The 14169-nt window shown below is 46.6% G+C and overlaps 2 protein-coding genes across 11 annotated transcripts in view; one reads left to right on the forward strand and one right to left on the reverse strand.

The window, feature by feature from the left end:
* Positions 1 to 11209, forward strand: part of ulk4 (unc-51 like kinase 4) — a 156996-nt gene extending 145787 nt beyond the window's left edge. The window contains exons 36-37 of the mRNA XM_031812240.1: positions 9120 to 9208; positions 10134 to 11209. Coding sequence (XP_031668100.1) covers positions 9120 to 9208; positions 10134 to 10197 — 153 coding nt within the window. The 3' untranslated portion in view covers positions 10198 to 11209. The remainder of the gene's footprint in view (positions 1 to 9119; positions 9209 to 10133) is intronic.
* The window catches only part of LOC109876605 (catenin beta-1), a 33287-nt gene continuing 29601 nt past the window's right edge, over positions 10484 to 14169 (reverse strand). For 8 of the 10 annotated variants that reach the window (XM_031812243.1, XM_031812242.1, XM_031812248.1 and 5 more), the window contains 8 exons: positions 13581 to 13919; positions 13259 to 13417; positions 13024 to 13143; positions 12712 to 12862; positions 12344 to 12465; positions 11950 to 12010; positions 11372 to 11595; positions 10484 to 11207 (listed from right to left, as the gene is read on the reverse strand). In XM_031812243.1, the coding sequence (XP_031668103.1) occupies positions 11387 to 11595; positions 11950 to 12010; positions 12344 to 12465; positions 12712 to 12862; positions 13024 to 13143; positions 13259 to 13417; positions 13581 to 13919 (1161 nt within the window). In that variant the 3' untranslated portion in view covers positions 10484 to 11207; positions 11372 to 11386. The remainder of the gene's footprint in view (positions 11208 to 11371; positions 11596 to 11949; positions 12011 to 12343; positions 12466 to 12711; positions 12863 to 13023; positions 13144 to 13258; positions 13418 to 13580; positions 13920 to 14169) is intronic. The other 2 variants (XM_031812250.1, XM_031812251.1) reach the window with 1 other exon arrangement.

The following is a 14169-nucleotide window of genomic DNA, read 5'->3' on the forward strand; positions in this document are numbered from 1 at the left end:
AAACAACTTTACTGAGGATGATGGGGTTTAACTAGACACAGACATATGGTGGTTAAACAACTTTGCTGAGGATGATGGGGTTTAACTAGACACAGACATATGGTGGTTAAACAACTTTACTGAGGATGATGGGGTTTAACTAGACATATGGTGGTGGTTAAACAACTTTACTGAGGATGATGGGGTTTAACTAGACACAGACATATGGTGGTTAAACAACTTTACTGAGGATGATGGGGTTTAACTAGACACAGACATATGGTGGTTAAACAACTTTACTGAGGATGATGGGGTTTAACTAGACATATGGTGGTTAAACAACTTTACTGAGGATGATGGGGTTTAACTAGACATATGGTGGTGGTTAAACAACTTTACTGAGGATGATGGGGTTTAACTAGACATATGGTGGTTAAACAACTTTACTGAGGATGATGGGGTTTAACTAGACACAGACATATGGTGGTTAAACAACTTTACTGAGGACGATGGGGTTTAACTAGACATATGGTGGTTAAACAACTTTACTGAGGATGATGGGGTTTAACTAGACACAGACATATGGTGGTTAAACAACTTTACTGAGGACGATGGGGTTTAACTAGACATATGGTGGTGGTTAAACAACTTTACTGAGGATGATGGGGTTTAACTAGACACAGACATATGGTGGTTAAACAACTTTACTGAGGATGATGGGGTTTAACTAGACACAGACATGGTGGTTAAACAACTTTACTGAGGATGATGGGGTTTAACTAGACACAGACATATGGTGGTTTTACAACTTTACTGAGGATGATGGGGTTTAACTAGACACAGACATATGGTGGTTAAACAACTTTACTGAGGATGATGGGGTTTAACTAGACACAGACATATGGTGGTTAAACAACTTTACTGAGGATGATGGGGTTTAACTAGACATATGGTGGTGGTTAAACAACTTTACTGAGGATGATGGGGTTTAACTAGACACAGACATATGGTGGTTAAACAACTTTACTGAGGATGATGGGGTTTAACTAGACATATGGTGGTTAAACAACTTTACTGAGGATGATGGGGTTTAACTAGACACAGACATATGGTGGTTAAACAACTTTACTGAGGACGATGGGGTTTAACTAGACATATGGTGGTTAAACAACTTTACTGAGGATGATGGGGTTTAACTAGACACAGACATATGGTGGTTAAACAACTTTACTGAGGACGATGGGGTTTAACTAGACATATGGTGGTTAAACAACTTTACTGAGGATGATGGGGTTTAACTAGACACAGACATATGGTGGGTAAACAACTTTACTGAGGACGATGGGGTTTAACTAGACATATGGTGGTTAAACAACTTTACTGAGGATGATGAGGTTTAACTAGACATATGGTGGTGGTTAATCAACTTTACTGAGGATGATGGGGTTTAACTAGACATATGGTGGTGGTTAAACAACTTTACTGAGGATGATGGGGTTTAACTAGACATATGGTGGTTAAACAACTTTACTGAGGATGATGGGGTTTAACTAGACATATGGTGGTTAAACAACTTTACTGAGGATGATGGGGTTTAACATACAGTCAATAATACAATAGAAAAAGTCTATATACAGTGTTTGCAAATGAGGTAAGATAAGGGAGGTAAAAGGCAATCAATGGACCATAGTGGCGAAGTAATTACAATTTAAGAATTAAACACTGGAGTGATAGATTTGCAGAAGATGAATGTGTGAGTTGTGTGCTGGTCCATGTTGGCATGGAGGTGCCAGGCCCAGGCAGACATGCAGGAAGACAGGCAGGAAGACAGGCAGGCAGAGCAGACAGACAGGAAGACAGGCAGGCAGAGCAGACAGACAGGAAGACATGCAGGCAGACAGGAGTCTGGGGTTGTTTCATGGGTCTCGCTGAGCAGAAAGAGAGACAAGTAGAACAGATGGGGTGTGGGTGTGTGTGTTTGTGTGTGTGTGCGTGCATGCATGCATGTGTGTGTGTGTGTGTCCGTGGTAAAGCTCCCAGTTCTCCCTGGGAGATGAAATGGGATGATAGGTCCTGCTCCATTAGTCTGGACACTGAGAAACACTGGGAGAGCCAGGAGTCAGGGCTGATTGAGGGCTGGGGGCTGAGGGTTGTGGCATGCCAGTGTGGATGGATGAGCAGCAGAGCCAAATACTGACCCCAGCTCCTCACTGAGTGACAGCCTGTTGGCAGCGTTGCCACTGGAAGATGTATAGCAGTTTGGCATTGACTTCTAGGGACGGGAGGGAGCCAGTCTTCTAGGCTAGGGAGGGAGCCAGTCTTCTAGGCTAGGGAGGGAGCCAGTCTTCTAGGCTAGGGAGGGAGCCAGTCTTCTAGGCTAGGGAGGGACCCAGTCTTCTAGGCTAGGGAGGGAGCCAGTCTTCTAGGCTAGGGAGGGACCCAGTCTTCTAGGCTAGGGAGGGACCCAGTCTTCTAGGCTAGGGAGGGAGCCAGTCTTCTAGGCTAGGGAGGGAGCCAGTCTTCTAGGCTAGGGAGAGAGCCAGTCTTCTAGGCTAGGGAGGGACCCAGTCTTCTGACAGAGTATTGTAGTATCAGCCTCTCTCTCTCTCTCTCTGTTCTACTGGCCAGTACTGGGTTGGGTTGACAGAGTATTGTAGTATCAGCCTCTCTCTTCCTCTCTGTGCTCCCTAGCTCTCATTGACTATGCATGTTGCACATCATAAATTTTTCCAATCTTTCCAAAATAACACAGAGCTCTCATTTACACCTGAGTGAGCCGTTGACAATGGGTGCTCAATCTGTCCCATAGAGAACAGAGTGCTACAGAGCCTTCTCATCTTCCCCAGCACCCTCCCTGCAACAAAGAGCTGCTTAATTAGCATGCATTAATTTCACTGCTGTACCCATCTAATGCACAACCACTTTTGTCTGTGCCTCATCAAAGAAATTGCCAATTACCTTACAATGTCAGAAATGGCATCCGAGCGACACCCCTTTCACAAAGCAGTTGAAAGAAGACAGAGGACAGGAGATAGGAGAGGGGTCAGGTTTGTGTCAAGGGAGAAAGGTTTGTTTTGGGCTAGATCAGGGCTGTCAAACATACGGCTCATGGTTTGAGTAAAAATAAATGACATTTTTATATATCTATATATTTTTGGGGTGGGGGAACAAACTCAATATACTTTAATTAAAGCTAAACAGGGAGTATCGAGAAACAAACATTTGAAGGATAGAGGACTATTTTTTGCTCATTTTGATTGCAAGGAAATATAACACATTTGTTCTTGGCCTTGGCATTTTATTGTTGAAAAACCTTTCAGGTTATCTCTTGCCAAGACTCTCTTATAATTTCTAATCTACACAATATCCATTCCCAGTACTGTAGACTGGAGCTGGGCCTGCTGCCTGCTGTCTGACATATCCACCCCCAGTACTGTAGACTGGACCTGCTGCCTGTATGTAGCCTGACATATCCATCCCCAGTACTGTAGACTGGACCTGCTGCCTGTAGCCTGACATATCCATCCCCAGTACTGTAGACTGGAGCTGCTGTCTGTAGCCTGACATATCCATCCCCAGTACTGTAGACTGGACCTGCTGCCTGTAGCCTGACATATCCATCCCCAGTACTGTAGACTGGAGCTGCTGTCTGTAGCCTGACATATCCATCCCCAGTACTGTAGACTGGACCTGCTGCCTGTAGCCTGACATATCCATCCCCAGTACTGTAGACTGGACCTGCTGCCTGTAGCCTGACATATCCATCCCCAGTACTGTAGACTGGACCTGCTGCCTGTAGCCTGACATATCCATCCCCAGTACTGTAGACTGGACCTGCTGCCTGTGGCCTGACTGGACTACACTTGTTAGTAAACAGCCTCATGAATACCAGGGGTGTTTTCTCAAATGGCACCCTATTCCCTTTATAGTGCACTACTTCTTGTAACAAGTACTGCGCTGTATAGGGAATAGGGTGCCATTTGGGACAGAGCCAGGCAGTTAATGAAATGTCATCAGGTCTTTAGCTGCAGCAAATCTCTTTCAACAAAATACTTTCCATTTGACCGGCCACATGAAGACACAACTATCCAGCCCTGTTTGTGTGTTTTACAAGGGAATCAAACGTGTGCAATCAAATACCTTTTGATCTTTTCAATCAAAGTAAAGACATGTGTGTTGCCACGACCCTGCACCCCAACTCCCTCTGAGTCCTCATAATGATAGATGGGTTGCATCTAGCCAATTAGATAAGTAGGAAGTGAGTGCGTAGTACAGTTCACGTCCTGTATTCTGAATAAATTAAGTCAGGGCTTTATTTGGCTCATTTGGGCAAAACCTGGTCATTACCGCCTCTCAGCCATGGTCACAGACAGTCCTCTGGGTCTGTAGTCTGATGGAGGCTGAATAGCAGCACTAGTTATTAGCATGCCTAACAAATGTTTTATCCCCTAGCACACTCTGCCCTTGCCTTTCATTTCATCTGAAAACGGCTTCAATATTCAGTTAACGACTTGGAACACTAATTGAATTGAGGTTACAAAAGGGCCTCCGAAAAGAAGGAAACTTCCAGTAATTGGATGTTCCGGGCGTTTTTGAGTTCTGATTCATTTGCCTCTGTCTCTCTTTCTCCCTCTCTTTGTCTCTCTGTAGTGTATGTGTGTGTCAGACACTGTGATCTAAGCTGAGGTAGGTGGGACCATGGTAGAGAGCAGCAGAGCCTGTCCCTCTCCCTTCACTGCAGCTCAACACACTGATCTCAACAGTCAGTCAGGGACCACAGAGAGAGAGAGACAGACAGGTCACACTCTGATGCTGAGGTCATACGTGTGTTCATCAAACTGAATTTATACCATGAACACACAAGGAACATGTGTTTCTGTGTGAGTGCTGGTGTGACCGAGCTGGGTTCTACCCCGGGTCTCCCGCCTCTGGGAACTAACACAAGGTACATGTGTTTCTGTGTGAGTGCTGGTGTGACCGAGCTGGGTTCTACCCCGGGTCTCCCACCTCTGGGAACTAACACAAGGTACATGTGTTTCTGTGTGAGTGCTGGTGTGACCGAGCTGGGTTCTACCCCGGGTCTCCCGCCTCTGGGAACTAACACAAGGTACATGTGTTTCTGTGTGAGTGCTGGTGTGACCGAGCTGGGTTCTACCCCGGGTCTCCCGCCTCTGGGAACTAACACAAGGTACATGTGTTTCTGTGTGAGTGCTGGTGTGACCGAGCTGGGTTCTACCCCGGGTCTCCCGCCTCTGGGAACTAACACAAGGTACATGTGTTTCTGTGTGAGTGCTGGTGTGACCGAGCTGGGTTCTACCCCGGGTCTCCCGCCTCTGGGAACTAACACAAGGTTACTCGTCATGCGAGAGCTGCTCCTGGAACCCATTCTGCTAAATTCCACACAGATTAAAGAGCAGCACCAGAGAGGATCTCACTTTAATCTTACGGGAGGAAATAAAGCAAAACAGTCAAGCGCAAAGGGCCTTAAATCTACAGAGAACACTGGAGAGAGCTGATCATTATTATTATTATTATGAGAGAGAGAGAGTCCGCCCGTCCGCTCCTCTTGTCCACATGAGTTTTAAAAGTAGATCCCCTCAGACTGTATCTGTGAATGGGTTCTACTTATAGCTTCACAACCATGTTAATTCACTCTGTAATTACTGGGACTAGGGTTTGCCATCCCATGTTAGCTTTGATGTACCAGCCTGAGTTTACATGTTAAACATTCTGAACAATCCACTTGTTTGTGGAAATGGGGGAGTGAGGAGAGGAGGAGTGAACGGGAAGGAGGGTTGGGTTGTTGATTTTTGCTTTGCTCTAACGTTTATCTCTCTCTCTCTGAGCTAGCAAAAGGCTTGTCCCGACTTAGGAGAGGCTATGGTCCAAAGCGGCTTAACACAGATATACAATACATCAGATGTATGCAGTTGGGCCAGGTTATCTGATAACCTGTTAGTATGGAGTCAGGATTCAGGACAGCAGAGCCACCCACCACATAACTCTCTCTCTCCCTTGTTCTCTCCTCTCTTTCTCTCTCATGTTCTCTCTCTCCCATGTTCTCTCCTCTCTTTCTCTCTCATGTTCTCTCTCCCATGTTCTCTCCTCTCTTTCTCTCTCATGTTCTCTCTCTCTCCCATGTTCTCTCCTCTCTTTCTTTCTCATGTTCTCTCTCTCTCCCTTGTTCTCTCCTCTCTTTCTCTCTCATGTTCTCTCTCTCTCCCATGTTCTCTCCTCTCTTTCTCTCCCAAGTTCTCTCCTCTCTCAAGTTCTCTCCTCTCTTTCTCTCCCATGTTCTCTCCTCTCTTTCTCTCTCATGTTCTCTCCTCTCTTTCTCTCTCATGTTCTCTCTCCCTCCCTTGTTCTCTCCTCTCTTTCTCTCTCATGTTCTCTCTCTCTCCCATGTTCTCTCCTCTCTTTCTCTCCCATGTTCTCTCCTCTTTCTCTCTCATGTTCTCTCTCTCCCATGTTCTCTCCTCTCTTTCTCTCTCATGTTCTCTCTCTCCCATGTTCTCTCCTCTCTTTCTCTCTCATGTTCTCTCCCTCCCTTGTTCTCTCCTCTCTTTCTCTCTCATGTTCTCTCTCTCTCCCTTGTTCTCTCCTCTCTTTCTTTCTCATGTTCTCTCTCCCTCCCATGTTCTCTCCTCTCTTTCTCCCTTGTTCTCTCTTCTCTTTCTCTCTCATGTTCACTCTCCCTTGTTCTCTCCTCTCTTTCTCTCTCATGTTCTCTCTCCCTCCCATGTTCTCTCCCCTTTCTCTCTCATGTTCACTCTCTCTCATGTTCTCTCCTCTCTTTCTCTCTCATGTTCTCTCCTCTCTTTCTCATGTTCTCTCTCGCTCCCTTGTTCTCTCCTCTCTTTCTCTCTCATGTTCTCTCTTTCTCATGTTCTCTCTCTCATGTTCTCTCCTCTTTCTCTCTCATGTTTTCTCCTCTTTATTTCTCATGTTCTCTCTCTCCCTTGTTCTCTCTTTCTCATGTTCTCTCTCTCTCCCATGTTCTCTCCTCTCTCTCTCTCATGTTCTCTCTATCTCCATCTCACTGATGGTTCTCCCTGTCTCTCACACACACACACACACACACACACACACACAGCAGTGTAAACATACTCATGCTCAGATGAGGACCATATTTATGGTCAGGTGTTTAAAAGCGGTCCCAGCTGTGACTGTCTGCTATTTTAAGCCTCCATCTCTCCAATTTGTCTGCTGCACGGCACACAACCGACTTTCCAGCGTTGTGTAGCGCTGACAACTGTAGCTAAGCATAGTTCTTTAGTGACTCGCTTAGTCTGACACTGTTTAATAGCACACAGAGGAAAGCTACACTGCTTTCTCATTCAACATAGTTACCCATGCAGGCAGGGTATTTCAGTAAAAGGGGAGTGTGTTGTCTACTAGCCACCTACTGGTGATAATACAGTTGTCTCGGATAGTGTTCTGTGTGGATACTAAGAATAGGACCAGGGAAGAAGAGGGAACCTGGAAATGCTAGCCTATTTCTTATTGTATTATGACATCTGTAACAAAACAGTATTGTTGTGGAGAATAGCATGGGGTTGTAAACAGCTGGGGTATTAAGCAATATTACAGCGGATAGAATTATAGGACGAGAGAGGAGCTCAGAGAATTAGGGAAAGTCTCTCCTCCGAGGTACATAACCCTGTTGCCTGGCAACGGGCGGTACTTTGCTGGCAGAGTGGAAGGAGCCGGCGATGTCACAGGAGATTACAATGAAAATGTATTTGTAGCTTCATAAACCCAGCGGCGTAATTACCCCCGCTAGTTGGTTTAGTCGTCCAGATCCATTAAACACGGGCGCCTTGTCATCACCTTTCCATCCCACTAAAAGAGCAGCTCACATACAAGGCCACAAGGACCGCTGACAACTCAATGACTCACCTTCTAGGCAGCACCTCTCTGGGATGAGATGGTCTGAGAGAGAGGGTATTATCAAGAAGGACCAGAGCATTGCCTTGAACTGAAGTATCGTTGATACAGAACTTTTCTCACCCAGAGGATTGGAAAGCGAGAAGCCGGCTTGGGGGTCAGGTTGCTGGCGGGTTGTGTCTATTGCAGCTAAGACCACCCTCAAGCAAAGTTTAAGTCAGATTCTAATTTGTGCTCTGCCTTAATCCCAAACCTACCTTCCCTCTTTGACCATGCTGTGTTTGAAGCTGTGAAGCATGGAGCCTTGAGTCCCAGACTGCATCACTCTCCTCATCTGGTGGCCCAGTTCAGGTTGACAGGAGAGACTAGAGACCCTGGCTGCCTTGGTTGGAGAAGCTCCGTAGCTCCAGGCTCCATTGTCAGAGAGATGATACTGAGATCCCCCCTGGCCCTGGCTCCATAACCCCTGTACTGGGTTTTGCCCCCTCTCCCTCAGTCAGCCCCCTTTGTTCTGCATGCATGCCTGGGCTCAGGCTCTATACACTAAGCTGGAGATCACAGGCAGAAACACTCCTTTCTTTCCTGTCAAGTGGGAACCAGTCCTTGGCTGCCTTGTCTCCCCACCTCTTCCTGTTTCTGAGCTGGACTAAGGAGATGTAATAAAGCACCTGCTCCAGATGTCAGTATAGGGGCAGCACTTTGTCTCCCTGCTGCTGTTGATTTTCCAACGTGACGTCAGATGTCTACTCTAGTCCAACTCCTGTGAACCAGACCTGGGTTCAAATACTTTATCTGAGCTTGATTGAGTTTGCCTGGTGCAATGGGAACCAATAGAATAGTACCAAAAGTTCAGAACCCTGCCCATCTGGCTCTCCAGGCATGCTCAAACATTTGGGGGGAAAAAATGCATTTGAAAGCAGGTTTGCTGCGGTCCTGCGGTGTAGTAGGCCTTTAAATGCTTGTGGAGCAGTGAGCGGAAGGCTAGAGCCTCTAATGTAACAGTAGGCAGGGGAGGGAACACACACCTGTTTTCCATTAGCACAGACATTCCTCCTTTATCTGCCTCCATTTTGTGTGTGCTCCAATGTAGGCTAGCTTTTAAAGCTCCGGTGAGTGAATTGTCTGTTCATTCAGTACTAACTATGCCTGGCTACATCCTATAGAAATATAACCCCAAGGCTATATGAGTTGTGAAACCTGATCCATTGTTTTTGTAGTGTGTACTTGGTCATTCGGTCTTTGTTTTTTCCCAGATCCCAGCTACTACAGACAGTTTGTGGTACAGCTCAGCTGAGGGTCAAGAGCTGGTCCATGTTCTTCAGAGAATGAGTCATTCTGCCAGGTGTGTATTCAGACTCTCCAGTCTCCACTCTGATCTCTCTCTAGAACTCCAGCTTTGTCCTCAGGGCTCTGCTTTGATCCATTCATGTGGGAGGCCAAGGCAGGGTTGTGCGATGAAAGATTCCTTGAGCCCGTTGCGTCTCGAACTGGGGATAGTGGCCCATTGTTGGGCTGCTAGAGGCCTCCCCCTCTCCCTTCCTGAAATGGAAAAACAATCCCTTTGAAGTTGCCAAGCCAGGCTTATGAAGCCGAGCTTTGGACAATATTGGGGTTTGGGGCAAAGTGGCTGTGAAATTCCAAACTTCTCTCCATGTGTGACTGCTGGACTACGTCACCACCTCACTCACCATGGCAACCAAGGGGAGTTTTTCTTGAGATTTTTAAAGGGGCAATCAGCAGTTGCTACATACATTTGAATATGCCTCATGGGCTTTGTTCTAACTGTCCTACCCCACCAAAAATAAAAATTTTACTGTAAAAACACTAGCCTCATTGTTCATTTTGATGTCAATTCTTGCAGCAATAGCACTGAATTTGAGTGATTACATTTCTCCTGCCTCATCCATCAACTTTTTACTGAACCGGGGGGGGGGGGGGGGGGGGGGAGGCTTCATCATTGCCACAGTGACAGCCAGGAGAGGACTGGAGGTGCATAGTTTGTCCAACTCTTGAAAGTTGACGTAACATAGGACTTTACATTATTGGGCAAGTCAGTCAAATAAAAAATGTGGCCTTTTGAAGATGGGAGAAATGAGAGCAGTGTTTGAAATTGAATTTAGGCTACAAGAAGTATGTCTATTTTTCAAATCCTAGTTCAATGGAGTGCTCTGCTGATGGAATTAACAGGAATGAGTTTAACTGGCTCCATGTAATGATTTAGGGAGAAGAGATCATCAAATCTGTCCATTGTCTTCATCTCTTCCCAGGTCCCATGCTGATGTTGCTGTGGTTTCACTGGCAGCGGAGATCCTGACTGGGATTAGATTCTAGAATGTTGATTCATCAGCAACAATGGATTGGCTTCGAGAAGGACAATAATTCACATCAGTGATCAGCAACATAAACAGTGTCTCCATTATGGTGCCTTGCTCTATAGCTTTATAATAAAACTAGCATCCATTGTGGTTTCGCTTTCCATTCTAATATCACGTTACAATAAATTTAGATTTTTTTTTTAGAGATGTACTCTAAACTTGCACAAACGACACATTTGCCCCCCCCCATGTAGCCTAACGACCTGAAAACTAGTCAGTTCCATAAACCACCAAGACAGAGCTGAAATTCAAGTCCATTTTTATTGTTTAGCCATGTCATGACCATGTCTCCATTAAGCACAGCAGGCTACAATAATTAGGGATTCTTTTCACCTCCTTGAACAGCTATCAACTAAAAGACATTTAAAAAAGAAACTGCTGCCCTCCCCACAGACCCTTTGGAACAGTTGTGACACTACAAACAGTGCACACTTAAAGCAAGAAAATATTTGGACCATTTCCAATTCTTGGTTTTATACAAAAGCTACACAATGTTACACTTGATCAGAATACAATTCAACTGATTATTAGTGTTCTACACCATATCATTTTAATTGGAGCATTACCACTATAACTTAACACTACGAGAGACTTAAAATGGATACAAATGAGTGCAGAAAAGACAGGCGAGTATAATAACAAGCTATATCAGTACCATTACAGACTGAAGAATCATACAAAATAAAATGTAAAAAAATACAGACCAGGGTTTTAAATTCCATCTTTAGATCCACTCTTCAGCGTCATTTTCTTTGAGTAACCCACTCCAGGAATTCCTTTAACGCAGTTTTAACTCCCACAAAAGACCAGAACAAAGTTTTACTTCCACTCCACGTGTTCCCATAGGAAACTCAGCTTTCAGTAGTGTGTCAGGCACTTTCTGAGATACTAGCCCACTTTCAAAAACCTCCCAGCAACTTCTCCAGCCAAATCACAATGCAGGTTCATTCAGATCAGACGATACACCTGGAGAAGAGGAGGCACCGGCATTACTATGGGACCACAGAGCATAAAGACAAGCTAGAAGAGCAGAGTTAGAAACTTCAGCCACAGTAGTAGAAGTCCCAGCATGCACCAGCCTGTCACCGCCAAACACAGCCGTGGTGCCTAGTCTTAACACAGCTCCTTACCTAAAAGTAGTCTATTTACAGGTCAGTATCAAACCAAGCCAACTGATTACTGTCGCCTGGGGGAAGCCCATCGATCAGGTCTTGGGCGTGGCCCAGGTCGGGCAGCCCGTCGACTGGGTATTCAGGGCCGGGGTGGTGGGCACCCATGTCATGGTCCATCATGGAGTCCATACCCATGGAGTCCTGCCCATATCCCCCAGAGTGGAAGGAGCGATAGCTAGGGTCTGCCAATGGAAGTGATGGAGGGAGGGAGCACACACACACACACTTGTTAGAGCTTATTAACACAAGCACCACACAGTAGTAGGATCAAAACAACCAATCATAATTCTCAGCCAATCACAGTACCAATCCAGACAAAGCCACTACAAATCCAAACTACTTGGTCTCCAAGCTAAAGTGGACAGTTGTGCTGCTGACCAGTTGCAAGCTTTAGCTAGCTAGCACAGTGGGGCCGGGGGAGTTAGTGTCAGGGGGTTGCTGCTGGAGGAGCCCAGGTGCTGGCTGAGAGCTGGGCTGTTATGTGAGCAGCAGTTTGAGCTGCACACCAGGACAAGGCACCATGAGACAGTACTTACCTTCCTGACGGTAGCCCAGGGCATCTCCCTGAGCGCCGATGTCCAGGCCCAGATCTCCTGTCTAGAGAGAGAATGACAAGAGAACACAACATCAGGAACGAGGATCACGTCAGACATTAATCACTAATAGCCCTGAGGTGTTCTGCCCAGAAGTCGTGTCATGGGCCATGAACACAAGACACTTCCTTAGTAAATACAGAATCCTGGCTCCAGATCCAAACACATCTAATACTTTAAAGTTCTTTTAAAGTATGACACTTCACGTAATTTGTCTCCCAGGCTGCTTCCCAAATGGCACCCTAATTCCCTTTATAGTGCACGACTTCTGACCAGGGCCCATAAGCCGCGTGCCATTTGAGACGCAGCAGACAGAAGTGACTGAACAGCAACGCACCTCGTTCCAGGTCATAGGCTCCGTCCTGAACAGGGAGCTGGTGAGCTCCACAGACAGACGCTTCTTATAGTCCTGGGGCTTGTCTTCAGACATACGGAACAGAACAGCAGCAGCATAGGTGGCTGAGGAGAGAACAAACAGGGTTGAATAGTCTCACTTAACCATCTATAGAACGTAATGCACCAACGGCCAGCTAGACAGATCCTTCTGGACAGAGGCCTAAACCATAGATATTCTAGAATTCCCATGACTGACAGACCTGCATAGCTCTAGAATGGCAGCCATTTGCATTTATTTGTGGGCTTAACAATCATAAGAGTTCTGAGGCGCCAACAGAGCTGGTTGTAGACAGAGGCCTGTTAACTCACCCACGCCCTCGTTTCTGGAGTGAAGCAGCTCTGTGAGGGGGGCGGTGGCACCCTCAGCCTCGATGGCCTCCGCTGCCTCCTTGTCCTGGGCCAACTCACACAGAACTCCTGCAGCCACACGCTGAATGTTCTCAATTGGAGAATACAACAGCTGCAGCAACAAGAGAGGAGGAAGGTACAGGAGTTGCAAAGATCAGATTAGTTATATATAAAAAATATATATATTAAGTTGTGTAGTTCAAATTGGAAAGAGAAAGATCCAAATTCTGTAGTTGTGAGGAGCAGTACATTTAAGTTGCTTAGAGGTCTTACCTGGACAAAGAGTGGAATGGTGTTGAGTCCTCTGATGACGATTCTGTTGTGGACGTCTCTAGCCAGGATGTGCAGAGCTCCAGTACAGCCCTCCACGATCTCCTCCATACGAACTCCCTCCTGTGGTGCAGGGCAACCGTTAGTTCAGAGACTACAGAGAGCATTGAGGAAACTGTGCTTATTGGGAGACAGATGCACTGTGTGGAGGTGTATGTTACGCTTGTGTGTGTCTTACCACAAACTGCTGCTGGGTGCCTCCCATGGAGGTGCGTCTCTGGGTGTCCTGGTGGGCTCTGACCAGCAGCTGCACCAGTCTGGGGATGGCCCCCTGCTCACGCAGAGGGGCATGGTTGGCTGGACACAGAGCCAGGTTACGGATTAGGCCCACAGTGGCCTGGAAGGAAGAGATCACATGTAAACCGTTTCATTTAAATAAACAAGCACACATTTCCAAGTCAGGGAACTCAGTCTACAAATGAAGGTTCTGCTACTAACTTGCACCGATGTGGAAACAAATGTTGATTGGCCACATCCCATTTTCATAAAACAAACATTACCTTGATGAGGGGCCAGTGGGAGGGGGGATGCAGCAGCTTGACCACCACAGGTAGGCCGTAGTGAAGCCGCACAGCATTCTGGGCCATCTCAGCATCCTGGTGGCGGCTGGTGAGGTGGCGCAGGGCGCAGATGGCCGGCTCAGTGATGTCCTCGCGGTCTCCGGCACGCAGCACGGTACGGACCAGCGCCTCAATCCCCCCAACCTGACACACCATCATCTTGTTCTTGTAGTTGTTGCAGGTGAGGTTGGACAGTATGCCGGCAGCACACGTCACCACGTTGATGTCATCAGAGCCCAGGAGCTGGACCAGGGTCCCCAGCAGACCTTCCATACCCTCCTGTTAGAGGAAAGGAATACACCGGCATGTCTCATCCAGACCAACACAGCTAACCACCAGACAGCCTTACACTGACCGCTTCTTCTCAGAGATGCTTACACTCAGAGATGCTTACACTAATTCCTCTTCTTCAGTTGGGTTTAACGCTTTACTCTAATGAGCCTTTAGTAAGTCAGCTGAACTGTAAGGGTACGATGAGCTGGGCTGTAGATGAAGTGGGCTCTGACTAGCCACAGCTCCAACACAGAAA

The sequence above is a fragment of the Oncorhynchus kisutch genome, unplaced genomic scaffold (assembly GCF_002021735.2).
Source record: "Oncorhynchus kisutch isolate 150728-3 unplaced genomic scaffold, Okis_V2 Okis02a-Okis13b_hom, whole genome shotgun sequence".
Lineage (NCBI taxonomy): Eukaryota > Metazoa > Chordata > Actinopteri > Salmoniformes > Salmonidae > Oncorhynchus > Oncorhynchus kisutch.